Source organism: Acanthochromis polyacanthus, chromosome 24 (assembly GCF_021347895.1).
Source record: "Acanthochromis polyacanthus isolate Apoly-LR-REF ecotype Palm Island chromosome 24, KAUST_Apoly_ChrSc, whole genome shotgun sequence".
NCBI classification, from domain to species: domain Eukaryota; kingdom Metazoa; phylum Chordata; class Actinopteri; family Pomacentridae; genus Acanthochromis; species Acanthochromis polyacanthus.
The window spans coordinates 2,158,851-2,183,176 of record NC_067136.1 but is presented as its reverse complement, the minus strand read 5'-3'; the positions used below and the strand labels follow the sequence as shown (position 1 = coordinate 2,183,176).

The window sequence follows — 24,326 nt, the reverse complement described above, 5'->3', positions numbered from 1 at the left end:
TATCTGAGTCTTGAACTTTCAGTTTTAACTCACCAACAACCAGTTCCACAGTAGCTCCTAGACCCAGTTTTGGACTGAAGCATTTGTATTTTCCCTCATCAGACAGTTTCACTTTGGAGATTTTCAGTGAAACGTCTCCAAACTCCAGTTTACTAAATAACATTGACGTTCTTCCTTTATAATCAGGATGCTTTAAACTTTCCTGTTCTTCTTTCTCAGACCACACATAGACATATGAAGGGTCTAGGTCTTCTCTGGACCACTCTATGGACATGTCTGAAGCATCAACGGCAGGTTCCAGCCGACATGATAAAAGAATGTCACCACCAACCATTGCCAGGACCGGCTGAGACGGACCGACCACCTGGGAAAGACCTGAAGAAAAACAGGTTGGGATTTTACAGCTTTTAAATGGAGGAAACAAATGACTACTAGTTGCGTTTTTCCTCTATAAGATGTTACAGAGCAGCTTCCATATTTAATCATCTTTGTATTTAAATGTACATTTTGATGGTGTGTGTCGGTTACCTGAACAGTTTTGTGTCAGAAGAAGGAAAACTAAAGCTGTGAAGGAACTGAGCTGAGTCCATGGTTTAGACGAAGCATCATGAAGTTCTGAAAACTGAAATAAATCACATGTTAAATGTACCAAGGAACATACTGATTGGAAACATCATTGTACATCTGAGCAACATAAGTCATCCACCAATGAGATTCTAGATCATCAAAGATCTCCAACATCTGGATCAGATAAAACACTTCAACTTTCCAGATCTTGAAGACACTGATCATTTTAAGCTGAATATCTTTTAGAACAAATAATCCTCCTAACACATAAAAGTGAAGGTAAATGTCACTTCTACTTAAACACATGTGGGGATGGTGCACATGTTGTGTCTTTTGGACAGTTTTTAGGGTTTTTATGTCATATTCTGGCTTTGAAAATTAAGTAAAAATGTTACTTCAAAGATAAAGGTGGTATTTTTCAAGACAACATCGCATGAAATTACATGAAAAAAGGTCAAAAAGCATCATGATAACTGGATGACAGATAGTTCCAGTACAGTGATATAGACCAGCAAACAGCTAAACTTAGCATTATGTTGTGTGAGTTGGGGATTTACCAATTTTATTCATCATTAATAAGTTTTACTTCTTCCCACTCCCTTTCGAGCTTTTTTGTTTTTCTTTTTTTGTGTGGGTTTTCTTTTTTTCATTTTTTTCTTTTTGTATTGACATGTTTGATATGTTTATGAGGTTCAAACAAATTGTATCAAAACATCTTGAAATAGTAGAAAAACTGCCAAAGTACTGTCCACAACATGTATAAACTTTACCTTGTAAAAGCTCGAAATAAACTCAAACTCAAACTCATTAGTAAAAACATTCAAAAATTTGAATTACAGAAAGCAATTATTTATTATAGTATAGTAGAAGCTGATCGTACATACTATTTTTTGTCATTACTTTACAATACATTCCATAGGTTTTGGTCAGAGGAGTTCTTGTTTTCTTCGTTTTCTTCTGTAAGGAGCTCAGTGTCCAAAATCTTGCCTCAGTCATTAGTTTTTCACAGGTTAAACATCAGTGGTGGTTCAAGACAGATTTTACTGAAGAGGAGAAGGTGGGACCAGTGTTTGATTACAGGAACACATAAAAAATGACAATAATGATATTTAATTAACCCTTTGCGCTTCAGTGCCCCTCAACTGTACCGCCGGCGGTACACCTACTAATTTGCATAGGAATTTCAAGAATGTCCAACGGCTGCAAACGCGATTATACAAACACTATACGCCGATGGAAAGCTTAGATTCTCATGAATCCGCCGGTATAAACCACTTTCAGATGCGATTACCACAGCGGGTGAGAAAAACACATTTGTTCGACAAAAGATGAAGTTATTGCTTAAGTTAATTTATACACACCAGTGTTTCCCCTCCTATATAAACGACGAGGCGGCCCGCCTCGCTGGAATAGGCTATCGCCTCATTAAAATTTTGCCGACACTGCCGCCTCACTGGTCCGCACCAAAAAAAAAAAAAAAAGTAATGCTAAATATTAGAAAGCATTGACACATAAGTCCGGTATATTCGCCGCTGAAATCAACAGAATGGCAGCCTTTTCTCGCCGTGGGTGAAGACAGCAAAGCACATCCCTGTTGGTCGGTAACACTCAGTTCTCGTATGACATCCCGCGAGTTCGTGTTTCAAATGTCGGTCGTTCCGATTGGCGAACAACGAGCATGACGGACAAGAAGCGGCAGCGCTCCATCGTTTGGTTTTTCGGGGCTAAAAGCAGGTGTGTATCACAGACATATGTCAAATTAAGTATCAAAACTATCGCATGTCATCAAAATAAAGTGAGCAACGCAGTGTAGGCATCGATCTCGCTTCCTTTACTGAGTTTGCTTACTGTTTTGTTGTCCGCGGCGATACGAATTGACAGTGACTGCAAAAATGGCTCCCGTTAAAACATTTAGGCACGACAAAACCCGTTCTCACCAACGAGACAAATGATTTCAACGGAATATAAAGTTCCTATTTTTTTTTTGTAAAATGATTTATAGAGTGCCTGAAATTATATCATTCAATGGCAAAACAAATTCTGTGTTCAAATTCTAGTTCTGTGTTCAAAAAGGTAACAGTTTTGAAAACAGAACTAACTCCTTCAGAAAACCAGTTGTTAACCCAGAGTTGAAGTTTTCTTTCACATTTTTAAGTAAAATGAAGGTCATGACATAACCTTTTTATTAAAAATAAAAATGAAGTGGGAATTTGGTACCTAACATGTAGTTGTTTTTAGAAAAAAAGTAAAAGTCACCACTTGATTCCAGATTCAAGTCCTTTGTCTTCTTTTTCAAATTTGTTATAAGAACTGATGTGGCATTTTGGAATGGCTTGTGGAAATCTGACCAGAATATAATAGACTGGACTAGTTGACATGTTTTGATCGCAAGGACAAGTGAGTTTATATTTGTCATATTTTCTCCCTATCACTAATTTTTAGAAAAGAAACATGAAAATTGTATTTAATTTAGTTTTTGGAAATGGCTACAAATACAACAAAATGTGCTCCAAATTGTGCCCGAATGCCCCATTTTGCATCTTGATTTTCAAAATTTTTACGGGGGGGCATGCCCCTAGACCCCCCTAGTTGCTTCATGCCTCCGGCGTAACCCACCACCTCACAGCCATTTCAACCCAGGGGAAACACTGCACACACACGCATATAAATATATAGACACGTGTGTGTAGCAGTAGTAGTAGTAGCACAAGAAACAAAGACTTTACAGAAGAAAACAACATTTTATGGACTCGGTGCTATAAATTGTAATGACACTGCAAACACACTTCCTACATCACAGAGCTGATGGTGATTGATCTCCTTAATTTCCCTCTGGTTGGTCCTCTCTGTTAGCCTAGCCGCGCTAGACCCAGCTCTGAAGGCACAAGGGTCTATGCACGCTCGACAGGGAGGGAGGCGGGCTAAAAGGTTGTCTATCAAATCACTCTGCAGCAATTGGGTAGGTATACAACCAATCAGCGCAACGAATAGGCTCCGAGAGCGCCGGAAATCAGAGGATGCGGTAGTTCGGTGAAGCCTTATTTATACAGTCAATGGGTGAAGCTCAAGTATATTACAGACATGTTAACAGAAAGATTATTCAGAGTCGGTGCTAATGGAGCTCAACGACTGTTGTCGTTTTTGTTGTCGACCCTGGCAGAGAATTAAATTCGTTGCCGTGGGTTGTCTAGCGCGGCTAGGCTACCTCTCTGTCCCTGCATGTTTTCCTCCTCTTCCTCCTCTTGAAGCTCCCTCTCTGTGACTTTCATTTCCTTCTCTCCATCCTCCTTTAACTCCTCTGCTTCTCCCTCTTCCTGCTCCTCAGCTCTCAACACCTTAACAGGACCTCGCTGCTTTCACTTATTCATTTTATTTGGGAAAAAAGGACGCAATGTCCTTTTCTGGCCTACAATGAGATAAAAACTGTAGAGGCATGCATACCGTTCATTACTTTACTAAACATCGCGAGACCAGACATTTACTAACGTGATTTCACTGTTGGAGCGGGAACAGCAGGAAAGCGGTCATGTTTTGCAACAAAATCACTTTATGAAGTTAAATCAATTCTGCTTACCGTGTGAGTGTTTAAAAACCAGCTCCTCCTTTGTCTAAAATCGGTCTCAAACCTGAACCAGACGTCCAGGAGGCAGACACAACTGAGAGACAGCACCGAGACACAGCTACAGTCTGGGTGAGCCTCTTTACTTTCGGTTTCAGATCTAGCGCTGATCACGTTATAAAGTGATCCATTTATGAATCATTTAGCGACGTTTGGACAGAGACACTGGTCCATGTTGGACTCGTGTAGAACCACCACAGTTTAACAGTTTAACAGTGAATATTCAGTTTGCAGCAGTGAAACTTTACATGTCAGCTCCAACAACTTTTCTTTGTCATTCTCTACACTTTCTGAAACACCGTTTAACAACTTGTATACCTAACAAAGTGATGATTTCCCTCTGATTGAAGCTATAAAATGCTTTGCAGTAAGACTTAATTTAACATAACCGACCTACCTCAGTCATGACTGCAAGCATTTCCTCATTTCTGAAATCAGAAAGACGACCGTTTTTCTCACTCTGATCCTCCGTCTACATCCGATGTTCCGATCAACTGGTGATAGCAGGGTTTCTGAGACAGATGTTTCGTAGGCGTGGCTTTTCAGGACTCCTTACCTACTGACCAGGAAATAAACAATGGGACAACTTCGTCTATAAAATGAGATTTCTGCTGTTCTATACATTTCTGTCTTGACAAAATAACTGAAAATAAGAGGCGTTCTCATTTTAAAAGTCATGCGCTGTCAGGCTACATGAAAGAAAAACTACGTAAACGCGGTTGGGACGAGTGGAGCTGCGATCTCTGTTTACTGGAGTTTACTGTTTACTCCTGTCAAAGCAGCAGACAGGAGACCAGCACACTGTATGCACGTTATTTAACAAGAAGTTCACCAAGCCGGGTGATAACAGAATGCCGAAGTGTTGCAGTATAAGATTAGTATATTGATAAGTATTGGCAGGTTTAGATCACATTGTAGCTACAATTTGCTAAATTGCTGCATATTGGATTTGAAATGCAGCCATTTAGCAAAATTCACAGGACATTCATGTTCAAACCAGCAGCAGAACTTTGTTGTGTCATACTACTCTAAACTGACATGTCATTGAGAAAAGACACCGATTCCTTTCAGTATAGCACATATACTGGGGCATCAGCTCAGGTGACTAAACAGGAGATCTATAAACAGGAGATAAACCTGACGCAGTGGACCGGCTTCAACTCCCGACTCATGGCTTTTTGCTGTAGGTTTTTTCCGTCCGTCTCTGTCAAATAAAGCTAATAAAAAGAAAAAAAAAACATTTATTCACAGCTATTGGTAGTCATAAGTATATATAAGTGTAAAGGTGTTCAGTGAAGAGGCAGTTTTTACTCTGAGAGGGAATCTGCAGATGGAACTTAGCGTGGAACCATTCAGCAAGATGATCTTATTTGGTCTGTTTTTATTCATTCTTATTTTATTGTTTCACGTCTTGAGTTGTGAGATCTTGTTTGTACAGCAGCTAGCTATATAGTTCAAGGGTGGGCTCGTTAAGGTTTGGTAGAATAAATATAATAGTCTATATTATTGTTCTACGTCTTTAGAAATATAAAAACCTTTAATTTTGTGTTCTGTAAAGTCAGTGCATTTAATTTGCAATGCATTGATTCTATAGAATACAATGTTGATTAACTTGCAATGCCCCAGTAAAATAAATAAATCCCGAATAACGGGGAAAATAGATGAAGCATATCGACGTTCTGAAGGCTGGAATGTGAAATCTCTGGTTAGAATGTGGTCAGATTGTTTATATGATGTCATTGTTTTTACTTAAAGTCTGTTTAAAAGTAGAACAACTCAGGTCCGACTGGTTTATCGCAGTAAGTTTTGAAAACGGTATTAGAACTCTTGGTGTTTTTGTCGGACTGAGGCCACAGACTGTCACCAGTTAATCTGATGGAGATCGTCACACTGCCACAGTGAAGAGATATTTCCACTCCGTTAGGTGGAAGTCCTCATTAAACCGAGTATTTTACTGGTAGACTGAACAGCCTTGAGTCCAAACAGAGCAATAACGACAACGTTAAAGCTGACAAGAAGAACATTTCGGAACAGTTTATTGACGTCTGTGTGTTTTGAACAGGCATCGGTACAGTCACCTATGCTATGTGTTGCCGTTGTAACAGCTGTCTCGCTCACTGAATGTCACCAGTTGATCAGAACACCAGTTAATCTTGAACACCGGAGGCTGCATTCTCAGAGCTGTACGTTTAGAGCATTATTTATAGACACCACCTACTGCAATAGATGATCACTGAAGTGCAAAACCTATGGTTTAAAGGATGTATTCCTCTCAAAATATGTTTAGAATCTAACGGGTTTCTTTCATTCTGGCTCCAGTACGTTTGTCTGCAGCTGATGGACCAGTTCTAGGACCTGCTGCTTCCTCTGGAGCCCCACAGTTTGTTCTCCTGCTGAGCTGGAGAAAACAGAGAAGCAGCATTTATCTGCATGATGGAAGACAGCCACAGCGTGAGTACTGGTTTAATTAGTTTAACATTATAAAACACATAAATGTTTGTTTATAATGTTTTATTCAGAAAACATGAACACCAGTGTTCAAACAAAACGACAACTCTTCAAGAATAAAACTAAGTACAAAACAGCAAATAATTCTTAATTACCTTGAATTAAACCTCAGTTCCATTAAAAATAAAATAGCAATATAAAACCAGAAAGACTTTACGTCGTGTTCACAAGAAGTTCTGTTTAGACTAAATGAAGCTGTATTTGTTATTGTCTCACTTTGACAGTAAATGTGGTTTTATTTGTGCAGCCTCTTTGTTTTCATGTGTCAGAGCAGGAAACTTTTGGAGGAAGTGAAGTCATAAAACGATGAGTTCTGTGATGCTGCAATCATTTAATGAAACATTTATTGTTGAGCTTTTTTTCCTTTAATGACACTCACAGAGACAGTATCATTAAACAGTATTCAGTTAGGGGTTCAGTTCTACAAACTCACAGCACACTACCAGGACCATGTCAGTGGAACATCTGCTAACTGCAGGAAGTTCAGACTGTGGACGTCTTTGACAGTATTTATGCATGTCAGTTTGTTCATCAGTCTGTTAGCTTTTCCATTCATTAGATGAACCTTTTTGTGACTCTTTGAATGTAAATATTCCACTTTTATCTGAATTGTTTTTCTGCAGCATCTTTCAGATTCATGGAGTCGCTGCAGTTTGCTGTAAAAGTCGACGGTTCTAAATAAGCTGCAGATGTGTTTTTGTGACATGAACTCGTCTTTGTGTCTTTAGTGATGAATCTGCTGCTGTTTGGGAACCAGGAGCTGCAAAAATCCCTCTGATCCTCCCAGATGTGAATGAAAGTGTGATGAAGAAGAAGACGGAGTGAAAGACTGTAAATAGGTGAGAATGAATCAGGTAATGAGAAATCTGGAGGCTGATTCTCACATTTCATCCACAATCATGTCGTCTGCTTCTCTGTTTATTTACAAGCTGTTGTTCTGAAGCAGCTGCTGTTAAACTCTGAACAAATGAACGTCTTCAGGAGAATTTGATCTTTTCTGTTTATTTTCTTCTACTTCAAACTTTGACCACAACCTCCACAGACTTTCTGCAGAACCACAACATCTCTGCTGCTGTTAACACACTCTGACTGTTTGTTTGCTTTTCTATAAACCAGATGAGGACATTCTACATGAATACAGACACACTCTGATAAAAACATGCTCATTTTCTATGATTTCCTGGTTTTAATGGCAGTAAAAACATGTGGACTCTGTTTAACTTGGTGTTATTCTGAATGAAGCCTGCAGGGGGCAGAGTAGGACTGAAATCAGACACAAAGACGCAAGAAAAGAACAAATCCAGATGCTGATCACATATGTAGCAGGTTTTCTCCATGTTTCTGTAAATATTTTCTCTCAGTGATAATAAATGATGTGAACTGATGTTAAAACTAGGATCAGTTTTCCATGAATTCTAGATGGAAGCAGAAGAACAACAAGCTGACACTGCTGCACATGGACTCACTATGAACTCTCACATTTATTTCACTATTTCACAGTTCTTCTGTTTAAAAGACATTCATGGATGTAGCATCAGGTTTTTCTTTGTATTTTCTCTAATGTGATGTTTTAGCTTCATTAAATGACCAAACATGTCCAGACCTGAATATTATAGAAGCTTTATGACATCAAGCAGAGAAACAAAATAAAAACAGTTCAAGACTAAAGAAGAACTCTGTTTAGTGAAAGAAGATTTATTGAATAAAATACAAAATTACTGAAGAAACCTGAAGACAGTCGACACATGAAGTTTGAAGAACAGCAAAAGGAGGTGAAACTAAAAACTGACTTTAACCTGTAGAAGACGTTTTGTTCTGATTGTTTTAATGTTGTACATATTTCTGGTCTTTTCTTTTGTATCTTCTGTTCATTACAACTTTGATAAAACAACAAACCTAATGAGTTTTACACAGAACTGAACATAGATTTATTTAGATAAAACTACAAAATGTACATTTGAAAACAAGTTATTGAAAATATAATAGAAATGATGAAAAAATGGCGTTGATATTTGATATTTATAAACAGAGGCTCACTTTGATGAATGCAGAAATCAAAGTGATGTTTCACATGTTTATTCACAGCAGTCTGAAGATCTCTCCATCGTTGCTGATGAGGTTGATCTGCAGTTTGTCTTCAGGTCTCCAGTTCTTCATGTCTGACCACAGCAGATCAACATCATCAGGATGTTTGATGGACCAGCGTGGGCTCCGTATCTGTAAATGTAGTAAAAACAGTCACAGATTTACAGTCAGAATAAAAAATGAGAAGTTTAAAAAGTAAAAATGTAACAAAGTGAAAAGTTCAGACTCACACAGAGAATCCCTCCAGCCTGAAGTTTGAATGACTCATCAAATCTGTGTGTTTGGTTCTCTGTTTATATCTGTAGTTTTATCTCCTGCAGAAGGAAAATTAGACATCAAAGGTATAAAAACTAAATCATGTCCAGTGTGTGTTTCATACATGGTGTCCACAAATAAAACGATGACCTCTTTACATGTTGACCTACAGACAAAATACACTCTGATGTTAACAGCATTAGCTGTTATTTAATGAACCATTTAGAATATCTGTGGATAGATTTGATCACCATACTGATATAAAACTGATTGTACATGTTTACACAGTATTCAGAAGGTTCATCTACATGTAAACAACATTACCTCAGAGGAAATGTTCTTGAGACGGATGTAGTAGACATGATCAGCGACCTCTTCTAGAGTTATGGGTCCTTTCAGCTTCAGCAGAGAGACAAAACACAATGTCAGTTATTCAGATGTGTGTGCAGACAGGTTTTACTAATAGTGTAGGGACCCACATCTGGTTCCACAGTCGTATTACAGGGACACGGCTGATAAAATCTAATCTATGAAAGGACCTAAATGAATGATTTATATGTTTCAGTGATTCAATCATAGAAACTTCAGAGTCATAGGAGTCATTGGAAACTAAATACTGTCATGATATGATCTTTACAGCTGGATGTAAACTTTTGTTTACAACTGTGTAAGGTTGTGTCTGTTTAACTCTTAACATGAGAAAGTAAAGAGAAAAGTAAAACTGACAAGACTAACAATTACAGAGTTTACACGTGTAGATGCTGGACTGTACTTAGAAGTACTGGAGTCTTTATTTTTAGTTTCCTCCAGCTGAGATGAAAACACATATACTTGTTCAGTTAAAGCTGATCATTTTTCTTACTTTTTTAAGGGCAGCATTTCAAACCCACCAGCAGCTTCTGGGGTTCAGAGCGTTAACCTAAACTGAAAGTGAAGACCTCAAAGTGGGATTCCTCTAAAGGATCTGATACAACACAAACATTTCCTTAAAGTCTCATCAATAAAATGAAGAGTTTCTCAAATCTTCTCTCACTGGACGATCAAGTTCATGTCATTGAGTCGATGAACTCACAAGATTTAACTGAATTCTTCTTTCGAATTCATTGGAAGATGTGACTAAACTTGTGGTCATTCAAAGGTTGAGTTCAGATTAAATGTCTAATAGTCTGATAATAAATCTGAAAATGAATACATGAATGAGAATGTCGTTTAATGGTTTATGAAGATAATTGTTGCTTTCAGAATGATAGATGTTTGTGCAGTGGAAGTGACACCACAATGTTTCCACACTTTACTTCCTTTTTTCACTGATTTATGCTCACATTTAAAGTTGATATTTAGAAAATCACTGTTTCTGTTCAAAGTTTACATCATTTCATTAATTTGATCAACATTACATCATGGAGAGACAGAGTTCAGTGAACATGGCAGTTATTTGGTTTAGAAAGATGAAGATGGTGAGATTTACTAGTGCAAAAGACAAGAAGTTCCAGATGTGAGGAATGTTCATTGATTTACTGTTTTACAACACTGTGGTTCAGTGATAGAACAAAGGTTGGAGAAGACCCTCAATAGACAGAAAAAATAAAACTAAAGAAACAATAACAGTAAAAATCCTGATTTCTTAACTCAACCAAATGACATGTAATTTGAGATCATGAGTTAAACTTGTTGGTTTCCATCTTTTCCTCCAGAATCTACAGTTCAGTCTCCATCTTGTGTTTTTCATCCAGAAGCTGCTGTTTCTTTACATACAACCATTAACTTCTTTTTCCTGCTTCTTTGACTCCTGCTCTTTAGTTACTGATCGTCTGTTCAGGTTCACACTCTTTGGTTACAACAAATATGTCGTTATTAAATAGAAACCTGTGAGTTTGTGTTTAATATAAACTTTCTTTTCTCTCCACTGAAGTTTGCTAAAGCTGTTGTTCTTCTGTTTCTGTATTGAACCACTTCCTCTGTTCATTGATAAACTACATCTGGTTTTTCTTCTCCTCTGTCCACATTCTTTATTGTCTTCCTGTCACAGCTTGAATACTGACGTCTGATCTGCTTTAGAGACACAAACCTTCTTCCTTTATTCCATAACTGTTTGTTTACATCAAACTAGACTTTACTTTCTGCCATCACCTGATCTTGGAGTCTTTCTTCATCTATCAGCAGTCAAACTTGTCTTTCTGTACTTACGTCTTGAACTGTCCTTTCCAAAGTCTTCATTTTTCCTTTGAGGAAACAAAATCATCAGTGTATAAAAAAAGAATGATCATCTAGACAGTTCTGTATAATGAATTAAAATCTCTATCACAGTTTCCATTAAAGCCTCAAGATTTTTAAAGGTCCAGTTTTTTTATTATTAATGTGACTTACTGTTCTGTGTTATTCCACAAACAAAAAGAACAATGAACAGGCCATAGGCAACAGTCAAACTGACTATGGTCCAAGTGTTACTGGACTGGACCTTAAAGAAATCATCTGAAATAATAAAACATGGAATAATGAGTCATTTAATACAAACTGAACAGTGGATTTGTCAGTTTGAATACAAACTACCTGTAACTCGTATCAGAGCCTCTGTGCTCTGCTTGATGTTGTTCTGCTGGACTCTGCAGGTGAACTTGTTGCTGTGTTTCTTCTCCACAGTCACTCTGCTGCTGACAGTATAGAAGCCATCAGGACCTCTGACTGTCTCTGTAGGTCCAGCAGAGAGGAGGTTTCCATCACCGTCCAGCCACAACACCTCAGGCTCTGGATACCAGCCTGCAGATTTACACTGTAACTCCACTGAGCTGCTGGTTCTACCAAGTCCTGCTAAACTGATGACTGGAAATGAAACAGCACCTAAAGATAAGAAGGGAAACATCAGACAGTAGAAAAGGAGGACAGGACTATCTTCCAACTTTACTATCTGGATCCTTGTTCCAGCCTCTCATTTTCTCTGTTTTTTTTTTATACATAAATTCTTTTTCATTCTCTGCCTGTCTCTGCTTGTTTTCTGTGTCGACATTTGGGTTCTAGCCCCTGTTGTAACACTTTACCAGATTAATGTTTTCTAACAATCTCCTTAAAAACAGTCGCATCAGGAAGTATTCAGAGTCCTTCAGTGTTTGCACATTTTGTTATAACTCTGTTAATGTAAAGTAATATACTCTAAAGTAAAACTGCATTCTGAATGATGTCCTGAAAGAAACCTACAAGAAAGACTGTGACATGGGAGATTTTAAAGAAGCTGCAAAGTTCACCTGAAGCAACTAAGTCTCCTCAAAATTATGTTTCTTTCCAACTCATCTGCATTCGCAGTTATGGTTTGATTGGAACATATTTTCTGATGAATTATGTTTATGTGTCACAGACATGCTTGTCACCACGGTAACCCAGCTTGAAAAGCTTCAAACATGGAGGAAAAGAGTCGTATTTCAAACTACGATCTATTTGGTAAAAATCTAGTTTCTCTTTTATGCTTCCATTTACCAGTCTTCCCTCCTAACTTGGACTTTCTGGTCACCTTTTCCTCCTTTAACATTGCAAATCAGAAATTACATTTCAAAAACTTTATTTAGAATATGGTTTAGTTGAAAAGAAATGTAATGTTGAGTAGACTGGGTTGATTGAAGAAACATAATGGGACTAAAGGTCAACAACAGGACAGTCAACATGTAGACTGGGTTTACATCCATTGTTGTTGGACGTAGCTCTAATTTCCACTAGTTTTATTAGATTTAGGCACCAAAAGTACTCAGGCTAAGGAAAATATCACTTTCACAACAATAGCTACTCATTAGAGGCTTGGTTGAGTTCACGCATCAAAACTGTTTGGTAAGGTTGAGGAAATGTTAATGGTTTGGTTTAAAATACAACCCTTTAGAAGTTGTTTGAAATTTTTCCTCAGTTTTTGGGTTTCCTGGTTGCTGAATCCTGCCTCATCTAATGTGTGATAGATAGATAGATAGATAGATAGATAGATAGATAGATAGATAGATAGATAGATAGATAGATAGATAGATAGATAGATAGATAGATAGATAGATAGATACCTTTATTAGGACCTTTATTGATCCCAGAGAGGAAATTTACATTGTTGATTAGAAATGTGTTTGTGATATGTCACAAGCAAACATCATTGAGAACGCATTTTAGTTGAATCAGAATGTACATTTCAATTTAAAAAGAAAAAAAATAAAAATTTTAAAATAATATACTCCCAATAACTCTTGAATTCAAAGTCACAGCATGTTTTTAGAATATTTTCTTTATTTTAATAAGAATCAAAAACTGACATCTCTCTAATAACCATATCTAGACACTTTGTTCATCACTTTGTAGAAGCCCTTTTAGTTGCAGTTAAAGCTTCAAAGCTTCTTGGATGAACTCTGTTAAATGGACTGTTGGTTTCCTTGAACAGAACTTTCTCATTTTATCAGTTTGGTTGGACAGATAATGCCATCAAGAGTCCTGGTAGTTTTCAGTTATTGAGGCCTCCAGGCTCCTGGAAACTATTCAGAAATGGTTTAATCCTCTTCTCTGATCTCTACCTCACCATGGTTTGATCAACAACAGAAACTTCCTTCAACTTAAACTATGTCCAGTCAGTTCAGTTTGCCACAGTGGACTCCAGTCTAGTTCTAGATTCTTCTGATGGATGATTTAAAACTGGCTGCAATCTGGAGCTACAACAAAGAGTCTGAAGTCCTTTGTCAATGAGAGACTTCAGTGTTTGAAACTATAAAAACATGACAACGTGCTACCATTGAGGGTAGATTGATCAGAAAAGAGACATATTTTGTCAGTTTAAGCTTCAGGTGACTGAATGAATCTGTTGATTATATGGAGAAATGCTGGGCTAATAGAGATCTGAATTAAGCCACAACCTGTTTATGGTTGACAAATAGTACATGTATGTGTCTGATCTGTAAGGCTGTTCAAACTCTGTAGACTGAATCATTCAATCCCATTGTTTCTCATTATATTTGCTCTCTGATACCAAAAACCTGTTTGATTCTGTATAAACTGAACCTTCTGGTGCTATAAAGTAGTTCTGTGTTGTAAAATGCTGCTGCTGTGTGAATGTGGATCAACCAGTGAACTGACTGTAAAACCTCTCACTCTGTCTGACCTGCACTCATAAACAAACCCTAAAACTGGAGCACTGACTCATTCCTACAGTCTTTATTCTTAACCATACACAGAAATATGTTGAGAAAACCTGACAAACCCCAGTTATCTAAGTCTTGAACTTTCAGTTTTAACTCACCAACAACCAGTTCCACAGTAGATCCTCCACCCAGTGTAGGAATGAAGCATCTGTATTTTCCCTCATCAGACAGTTTCACTTTGGAGATTTTCAGTGAAACGTCTCCAAACTTCAGTTTACTAAATAACAATGACGTTCTTCCTTTATAATCAGGATGCTTTAAACTTTCCAGTTCCTCTTTACCCCACCACACATAGACATATGAAGGGTCTAGGCCTCCTCTGGACCACTCTATGGACATGTCTGAAGCATCAACGGCAGGTTCCAGCCGACATGACAAAAGAATGTCACCACCAACCATTGCCAGGACCGGCTGAGACGGACCAACCACCTGGGAAAGACCTGGAGAAAAGCAGGTTGGGATTCTACAGCTTTTAAAGGCAGGAAACCAATGACTACTAGTTGCGTTTTTCCTCTATAAGATGTTACAGAGCAGCTTCCATATTTAATCATCTTTGTGTTTAAATGTACATTTTGATGGTGTGTGTCGGTTACCTGAACAGTTTTGTGTTAGAAGAAGGAAAACTAAAGCTGTGAAGGAACTGAGCTGAGTCCATGGTTTAGACGAAGCATCATGAAGTTCTGAAAACTGAAATAAATCACATGTTAAATGTACCGAGGAACATACTGATTGGAAACATCATTGTACATCTGAGCAACATAAGTCATCCACCAATGAGATTCTAGATCATCAAAGATCTCCAACATCTGGATCAGATAAAACACTTGAACTTTCCAGATCTGGAAGACACTAATTATTGTACAATCAGAGTTTATTACCAATGATCTCACATTTAAATGACCTTATTTTTATTCTTATTTCATGCTGATCAATACTCTTAAAGGTGTGTTGTGTAATATCAGATTTTAAGTTTGCAGATTGTAAAACTGGGTAATTTTTAGCTTAATATGTTTTAGAACCATTGATATTCCTAAAGAAAGTCAATTTAAATGCAATCAAATTGAAGGGAAATGTCACTTCTACATAAACACGTGGGGATTGTGCGTAGGTTGTGTCTTTTTGACACTTTTTGGGGGTTTATGTCATTTAATGGCTCTATTAATGAAGTAAAAATGTAAGTTTAGGGATAAAGGTGCTGTTTTTCAAGACAACATTGCATGAAATTACATGATAAAAAGCATCATGATAACTAGATGATAGGTTCCAGTACAGTGATATAGATATATTGTGTTAGTTGGGGATTTACCAGCTTTATTCCTTTATTTGGTATTTGAAAAAACACTCAAGGGAGGCAGGTCCAAACTTTGACCAGCACCAGTTTATTCATCAAGCAAACAGGTCAACAGCTGATGTCATCACCACTGCCTTCCACACCACCGTAGGCCACTGAGAGAAACTGGGCAACCATGTCAGGATGCTTTTTGTGGATTTTAGTTCAACATTTATTATCATCCTGCTGGACATTGTTGTCAAAAAGCTTGTCTCTGTCCCTGCATGTTTTCCTCCTCCTCCTTCTCTTGAAGCTCCCTCTCTGTGACTTTCATTTCCTCCCCTCCATCCTCCTTTAACTCCTCGGCTCCTCAGCTCTCAACACCTTAACAGGAACTCGCTGCTTTCACTTATTCATTTGTTGTAAAGAAAAAAAGGATGCAATGTCCTTTTCTGGCCTACAATCAGATAAAAACTGTAGAGGCATGCATGTGTCATTTTTTAGCTCAGGTGGACGCCGTACGAAACATCGCGAGACCAGACATTTACAGACGTGATTTCATTGTCAGAGGGGAAACTACAGTAACATGGTCATGTTTGCAACAAAGTCATTTCACGAAGTGAAATTGTTCTGCTAACGTGTGAGTGTTTAAAAACCAGCTCCTCCTTTGTCTAAAATCTGTATCAAACCAGAACCAGACGTTCAGGAGGCAGACAGCACCGAGACACAGCTACAGTCTGGGTGAGGCTCTGATTTATATCGGCGTACAGCCGCTTTACTTTCGATTTCAGATCCAGCGCTGATCACGGCTATAAAATGATCCGTTTATGAATCAGACCGTGACATTTGGACAGACACACTGGTCCATGTTAGCTTCGTGTAGAACCACCACCGTTTAACAGTGAATATTCAGTTTACAGCAGTGAAACTTCACATATCAGCTCCAAAAACGTTTTTGTCATTCAGTACACTTTCTAAAACACCGTTTAACTTGTACACCTAACAAAGTGATAATTTCCCTCTGATTGAAGCTAAAAAAAAATGCTTTGCAGTAAAATTTAATTTAAAGTCAAACGTAACCGGCCTACCTCAGTCATGAATACAAGCGTTTCCTCATTTCTGAAATCAGCTCGAAAAGTTTTTCTATCTTGGATCCTCCCTCCACATCAGATCCGGAAGTTACCCTCTCAGAGCTGCACGTTTAGAGCATTTTAATTGACAGATCCACCTACTACAATAGATGATCACTAAAGTGCACAACTTATGGACCATAAGTCCACTTTCACAGGGGTGAAGGTAACTCGGTACCGTCAAAGATCCGGTGACGGTACGCCTGCTATCGACCGTTCACTCAGCAGTACGTCAGTGCGCATGCGTGTCTACTTCCGTAACACAGCGATGGCTATGGCCAGTAGCAGCCAACATAGATATATACAAACACTAGGGCTGAATCCCAAACCGCCCCCTACACACTACCCCTCCGTTTGCGCGTTCCCATGGAGGGTCCTCCATATTAAGGGCCGTCCCAAACCGCGTAGTGCGGAGGGAGAGTGGACTGTTCAGCCCTTAAATAGCGAGTCTGCATTGATGCTCACTCCGGACAACTTTTTCAGGAAGTGCAACGTTGAAATGGAGGAGGAAACAACATATCGATGTGAGTTCCACATCCGTTTATTTCTCCCACGCCTTTTTCACACTGACAGAACACCACAAAAAGAGTGGTGAAAAAAGATAAAACAAAAGAAACAAATCTTCTCCTCTGCTGACGTTTGATTTAATTGTGCACCCCCTGACACCTTAAAATTTGAACACAACTGACAGAATTAATTTATTCATTTGTTGGATCTGAAATGCCAGATAATAGGATTGGAAAACATGTGAGTGAAAAAAAGTGGGATTCTTTCGTCTTCTGGAAGCAGCAGCGATCCTTGTTAGTTGCAACCTGTGCCACAGCGCTACAGCCATGACAGTAGGCATCTTTGTGTTACCATGGCGATGACGTCTTCCGTTTTCCGGTGAGGCGACAGGGCGTCCCATTCCTGACGATCGTATTTATACCCTCCCCCTTCAATAATAGGTGCCCTCCACAGCTGCGAGTATGACTTCTTTTGGAGTGACACTCGGTAGTGTAGGGGGAGTGTGTAGGGGGCGGTTTGGGATTCAGCCTTGATGGCTCATGAGCGCTGTCAGCCTATGGGGAGCAACGTCGCCACATGGCGGCCATCTTGGGACAGGGCTGCTCGATCACTCATAACATTAAAGTCAATGGAGCATGGATTTTAAAATCACTGTAGATTGCTCAATTTTCAACCGATTTTACAACAGCTTGGTTTGTTATAAACGTCAGAGATGTACTTGTTTTACTGCTTACATAAGAATAATTAAAACCATTGAATTCATATAATAATGAACACAGATATCATCTTTTTTCAGCATAAATGGATGTAAATGTAATTTTATTATTTAGCATTGCACTTCTTTATTACTATCAGCTTTCTAATGCACAGATAAAAACAAAGCTCAACCAAAATCAATGCACAACAAAAAGAGATGATGTCTTTTCTTTTCATGAACCTGGTGCCTACATTACCCACAATGCATTTCGGCTGCAGGCTAACTAATCCAGGCATAGATGTATACAAACAATAAGTCTAAGGTCTCAATCAAAGCCTCTTAACAAGCAAATAAATACAACCACAACCACAAAGAATGTAATTTCGCCTAAAGATTCGGTTCTCAAAAACGTTGGTCTCAGGAAAACCTCATAATTGAAAATCAGATTGTGAGTAACACCATCTTCAATGTGAGTAGCCAGGCAGAAAAGACACACAACTACGCCGCATTTTTCAAAACGAAAAGCTGCGATTTCGGAATTGAGCCCGAATCACAGCCACGATAATAAGGTTTGTAATAAACTAAACCGTTTGTAAATCAATCAAGAATTGAGCGAGTTGTGAGTGTTAAAGTGAGGAAATCATCCACCTTACCATTGACTACAGTACAGTGCGCCAGAGCAGTCCCCTGTCCTAAGATGGCCGCCAAGTGATGACGCTGCCGACTCCGTCTTGAGACATCTAGGCTGAATCCCAAACCGCCCCCTACACACTCCCCCTCCACTACCGAGTGTCACTCCAAAAGAAGTCACACTCGCAGCTGTGGAGGGCACCTATTATTGAAGGGGGAGGGTATAAATACGATCATCAGGAATGGGATGCCCTGTCGCCTCACCGGAAAACGGAAGACGTCATCGCCATGGCAACACAAAGATGCCTACTGTGCATGGCTGTAGCGCTGTGGCACAGGTTGCAACTAACAAGGATCGCTGCTGCTTCCAGAAGACGAAAGAATCCCACTTTTTTTCACTCACATGTTTTCCAATCCTATTATCTGGCATTTCAAATCCAACAAATGAATAAATGAATTCTGTCAGTTGTGTTCAAATTTTAAGGTGTCAGGGGGTGCACAATTAAATCAAACGTCAGCAGAGAAGAAGATTTGTTTCTTTTGTTTTATCTTTTTACACCACTCTTTGTGATGTTCTGTCAGTGTGAAAAAGGCGTGGGAGAAATAAAGAACGCATGTGGAACTCACATCGATATGTTGTTTCCTCCTCCATTTCGACGTTGCACTTCCTGAAAAAGTTGTCCAGAGTGAGCATCGATGCAGACTCGCTATTTAAGGGCTGAACAGTCCACTCTCCCTCCGCACTACGCGGTTTGGGACAGCCCTTAATATGGAGGACCCTCCGCGGGAACGCGCAAACGGAGGGGTAGTGTGTAGGGATAGTGTGTAGGGGGCGGTTTGGGATTCAGCCCTAGTGTTTGTATACATCTATGGCAGCCAATAGCAAATAGCTGCGCTTGATTTATTCACCTTATTTTGCAGTTTCGCCAGGGCGGCGCCATATTACAGCATTTTGTCCTGTAATTTCCGCTTCAGACCAGAAGTGCAGTTGTCAACAAAAGAACGAGCGGTGTAAGCTAACCAGCTAGCGATTTTATTTCATCAAGATGTCTAGTATTGTGTAATAACTGGGCCAAGAGGAGAGAGTTTTTGAAACAAACCTGTTTTGAACATCATGTGGAGAGAACGGAGTGTTGTGGGGCACCATATAATCTACATCGTCCACCCAAAGATGAGGAGCACATACGACTGTGGCTGAAAGTGCTAAACCTTAAGTGGCCACCAAAGCGCCGTTATGTATGTTCGTTTCATTTTGTGGACAGAGAGCCGACAGAGGAGCACCCTGACCCTGAGAAATGGCTCGGCTATGATGCTCCAGTAAAGAAGCCACGGCGGGCTTTGAAGAGGCTGTCAGATAGGGGGGAGTGAGATGTTGTTTAGCCTGACGTAAAGTTCCCATGATCCATCCTGTGATTACATTTAATGATCAGTTATGAACAATTAACTGAAACCATTTCTAAAATTACATTTTAAATGTTATTAAGATGGTGGTTTTGAACACTGATCAGTCTTAATGTAGCTTACATTATTTCTGGATACGTGTAAGACTTAAAGTTTGCAGCGTTGGTCAGTCTCAGTATTTTAATTCTTGCTAGTCTGTACTTGTCATTATGTGGACCTTAGCAACACTTTATTTTATAGATTGTTCATTCAGAATCTTTACAATATATAGAATAATCTTACCTGTTTGTAAATAGTCATTTTTATTCATTTTTACAGTGAAGAATGATTTTACCTGTTTGCAAATAGTTATCTGTATAAACCTTTAGAATATGAAATGTTCTTACCCATTTCTGAATTTTAATTGTCAGAAATCTTTACAATATAACTGTAATAAATCTTACAGTATCTGACCTGTCTGTAAATTGTTTGTTACTAACAAATGTTATCAATGTGTTTATGTTACAAATACTTATTTTTCAAACACTTACTGCTGAAATGACTGAGTGTGGCCTTAAGTGTAGACATCAACACAGAAAAAAGTACTGGAATTTATTTCTGAAGTGAAAGCTTGATATAAAGGAAAAAGTGCATTTTTGTAGGAGGAAAAGAGAGTTTCTGCAGGATGCTGGCTGGATTGAAGCAGAGGTGAGTTTGGTAAGCAGACAGACAGATATGCAGTTGTCCTAGGGCTGAGGGAAAAAAGGCTGAGTGTCAGAATACATCAATAAGAAAGCAATGTTGTCTAAAAAAACAAGGAACCTAGGAACAAAACGAACATGTTTTGCATTTATACACGTTTTGTAAATACTGCCTTTTTATTACAGTAAACATTTCATCCAAAATTGTTGTAAACTACATGACTGTTAGCAGTTTTGTCTCTGTAGTCTCGACCCACATTTTGCACGTACTGCATTTGATAGAAACTGTTTTTTCCATTTCAGCATGCAGTTGTTCAGAAATTATACTTTAATTCATTGGAGACCACTTGCAGAAATTACAACTTAACTAATATTTGGCATTCAGCAGTTCGGCTCTGTCTTTTAAGAAACGCATTCCAGCAACGTATTCCTAATACCATTTCTAATTATTGACTAACTATTTCCTGGACACAGATTTCCCTGGGCAACACGGGGGTGCAGGTCAGCAAAATCTGTTTCCGAAGACTAAACCGAACAAGAATGTCCCCGTTCACACAGGACTTAGCTGTGCTCATCTTTGGGCGGGACGTTTTGGCATCCTCGACTCTCACAGGAAAAGCAGGGCCTACTGGAAGAGTGAAAGAGCAGCTAAATCCGGAAAAGCTGAGTGTCCTTGTTGGTAGGCATGGGCCAGTTATCGGTTTTAAGGTATACCACGGTATGAAAAAGTCACGGTTTCAAAACCACTAAAATTTTCCGTCATACCGTTCCTGCGGTATGAGCGTTTTTTTAATGTGACGTCTCATCAGGGAGAAAGTAGAGGTCCCTCACGCTGTGTGAAGCTGCAGCCTAAAGCGCCCCTCCCCCCGCTCACCTGCGTTTGTTGTGAGTGACAAGCAGGCAGCTCTGCAGGCTGTGTGATGGCTGAAGGAGGCGAGCCCCCGGAACTTTTTCCGCCGTCCAAGCGGACTAAGTCGGCTGTTTGGGAATACTTCGGCTACCGTAAAAAGCCAGACGGCCACGGCTTGGAGGAAGAAGGTCGCCCGACGTGCAAAACGTGCTTGAGGACAGTGGCAGCCCGAGGAGGCAATACATCGAATATGATAGCGCATCTACGGGAGCACCACCCATCGCTGTATGCTAAATTAAAGGTAAAGTTAATGCTGTCTTGAAATGAACGAGCGTCTTAGCGTCTGACATTAGTGAAATGAGCTTGTTACCGAGGCAGATATGGTAACTACCATATCTTATCTTTTCTTCATCTCTATCTTTTAGTAACTTTTTTTTATATTTTAACTGAGGCAGATATGGTAACTAGCTTGCTAAGGATTTATCTTAGCATGCCAGTTACCATATCTGCCTTAGTTAAAAAAAAAAGTTATCCACAACTTTTTTCTTTCATCAATCTTTATTACCAAGATGGATAACAACAGCTAGTTTACTCTAACATTTTAGAGCTGCAATCATAATACCGTGAAACCGTGATATTTTTGCCTAAGGTTATCATACCGTCACAATCTCATACCGGCCCATGCCTACTTGTTGGTAAGTATTGGTTAAGTCTATTTTTCCTTATTTTCATTTAGTTTTTATGCCTCTACCCTTGCCTTGGCCATAGCCAGAAGCAACATGTTTCAGATTGCCCTCATGTATGTTTGCCCCCTTCTTGCTAATGTGATAACTCTGGAAAAGCAGGATTTGTAAAACCATTTTATTTGTCCTTTTCTATTTTACAGATACAGTTATTGCTGAATTTCCAGGAACAAATGTGTCTGATGTGAGGCAGTGATGCGGAGAAAATGTGACAATGAGAATTTTGTGAGCAAAAAGAAACAGTAAGCAGTAACATCAGGAACTGTTTGTAATCGTTTTTCTTTGTTTTTTGGTGGACATACATTTTGAAAAACTGTGTCAATGTTTCACATGTAAAAGTTTCAAAAGTCAGTTTAATGTTCATCCCTGTCATTACTAGCGTCATTACTAGCAGGGTAGTGCTAGCACAGCTATTGTTTCTTTTCCTTTTACTATTGTCTTTTAGTTAACTTGTTAGAGTATGACTAAAAAGAATTCTCTGGGGTCAGATGATCCAAATTTGAATAAAAATGTTACGATGAAGAGAAACTGTTTGAAAATGTTGTTTAAGACGTTTTTAAAGATGTACTTAAATGTACTTTATTATGCACATGTCACCCAATAATGTCTCAGCTAAGGAGTAAATGACAACGCCACTCTGGAAAGGCCCAGAGACTGTAAAGAGTTACTAAAACTAAACCTACACAGGTAAGTTCCACAAAGAAAACAGAGACGTGGTTTATAATTCTATAAAGCAGGAAGGGCCATCCTTCTTGCCAATTTTATTCAAATGATGTGGTTAGGGAGGAAAAAGGAATAAACTTAAGGTCACTAGGCCTCCGTGATTCCACAATAGTAAGAGGAATGGGAAGGTGAACAGATCTAAAACATACAATATGCAGAGGTGTCGCCAGTATTTAAAACAAGGGCAGCATACAAAAACAAACCATGCAAGAAAACTACAGGTAAACCCACTAAAACCAATGGCAACAAAAATAAAAACCACACGGCTACCGAACAAATATTAGCGCTGATACCTCTGCATAAGAATAGATATATATATACTGGCACGTGCAGGGAGGGGGGGGGGGGCTGAAGCACCTGCCCCTTTTGCACCTGATGCCCAAAGTGCCCTTTTGTCAAAGTTTTTTTTTTTTTAAGTGTGTGTGTGTGTGTGTGTGTGTGTGTGTGTGTGTGTGTGTGTGTGTGTGTGTGTGTGTGTGTGAAAATCTGTGCGGTCCAAAATAATAAATAACTCAAACAAACAAAAAATAATAATTCAGGTCTACCCTCAGTCGGTCACATGATCCAGGTAGACGTCAGTCACGGCCCTGACGTGCCCCAAAGCTCACCGTTAGCGCTGCTAATTTAGAAACGAAAGACCCGAAGGCAGACAACCAATGGTCTGGTGCTGCTAATCTTGAAAGGGAAGACTCAAGGAAGGACAACTGATGGTGAGTATGTTTTGCAGCGGTACTTGTTATCAACCAGCAGGGAGGAACAGATGGAGACGTTAAGACCCGCATCGGGAAGGCAAGAGCAGCATTCATAATCCTAAAGAACATCTGGCGATCCAACCTTATAACATGTCGCACCAAAATCCGCCTTTTCAACTCCAACGTCAAATCAGTCCTTCTGTATGGAGCAGAGACGTGGAGAACAACAAAGACCACCATCAAGAGAGTTCAGACCTTCATCAATTCATGCCTGCGAAGAATTCTAAAGATCCACTGGCCAAATACCATCAGTAATGTCGATCTCTGGGAAAGAACCAACCAAGTGCCAGCAGAAGAAGAGATCAGGAGAAGAAGATGGCGATGGATAGGGCATACCCTGAGGAAACCATCAACAAACATCACACGCCAGGCCTTGACCTGGAATCCTCAGGGGAAGAGAAAGAGAGGCCGACCAAAGAACACCTGGAGAAGAGACCTGGAGGCGGACGCCAAGCAGACCGGTTGCACCTGGGGAGAGTTGGAGCGAATCGCCCAGGACCATGGACGCTGGCAGACTGTTGTGAATGGCCTATGCCCCTCTAGGGGTTCAAGGCCTAAGTAAGTAAGTAAGTACTCGTTTGTGCATGGTGTTTTCTTGCAGGATGACTGACGAAGTAAAGTGAGCATCCTGTGTGTGTGTCTGACTCTAACACACCTCTCATCAGTTATAGTTAGTTAAACATCGCTAGTTAACCACACAGCGTGCTGAGAGGATAAAGTGTGCCAGACTTCTTTTTGTTTCTGTACGTTTCTTTTGTC

General features: G+C 39.3%; 1 protein-coding gene and 3 long non-coding RNA genes across 19 annotated transcripts in view; 2 read left to right on the top strand and 2 right to left on the bottom strand.

Moving 5' to 3' along the window:
• The window catches only part of LOC127532539 (uncharacterized), a 64,716-nt gene that overhangs the window by 32,702 nt on the left and 7,688 nt on the right, over nucleotides 1–24,326 (bottom strand). The window lies entirely within an intron of this gene.
• The window catches only part of LOC110972189 (butyrophilin subfamily 3 member A2-like), a 45,496-nt gene that overhangs the window by 20,546 nt on the left and 624 nt on the right, over nucleotides 1–24,326 (bottom strand). For 2 of the 14 annotated variants that reach the window (XM_051944336.1, XM_051944342.1), the window contains exons 1-3: nucleotides 4,584–4,705; nucleotides 529–622; nucleotides 34–375 (exon numbers count right to left, since the gene is read on the bottom strand). In XM_051944336.1, coding sequence (XP_051800296.1) covers nucleotides 34–375; nucleotides 529–622; nucleotides 4,584–4,604 — 457 coding nt within the window. In that variant the 5' untranslated portion in view covers nucleotides 4,605–4,705. The other 12 variants (XR_007939947.1, XR_007939948.1, XM_051944337.1 and 9 more) reach the window with 12 other exon arrangements.
• On the top strand, nucleotides 92–22,997 carry LOC127532534 (uncharacterized). Its single transcript, XR_007939949.1, has 4 exons — nucleotides 92–247; nucleotides 14,497–14,638; nucleotides 19,681–21,178; nucleotides 22,236–22,997. It is a non-coding gene; the product is annotated as an uncharacterized LOC127532534 (long non-coding RNA).
• LOC127532538 (uncharacterized) lies at nucleotides 4,087–12,006 on the top strand. Of its 3 annotated transcripts, none has more exons than XR_007939956.1 (4): nucleotides 4,087–4,258; nucleotides 6,506–6,637; nucleotides 7,423–7,533; nucleotides 11,675–12,006. It is a non-coding gene; the product is annotated as an uncharacterized LOC127532538 (long non-coding RNA). The 3 variants fall into 3 exon arrangements; XR_007939958.1 differs by lacking the exon at nucleotides 4,087–4,258 and adding an exon at nucleotides 4,972–4,989; XR_007939957.1 differs by lacking the exon at nucleotides 4,087–4,258 and adding an exon at nucleotides 6,259–6,369.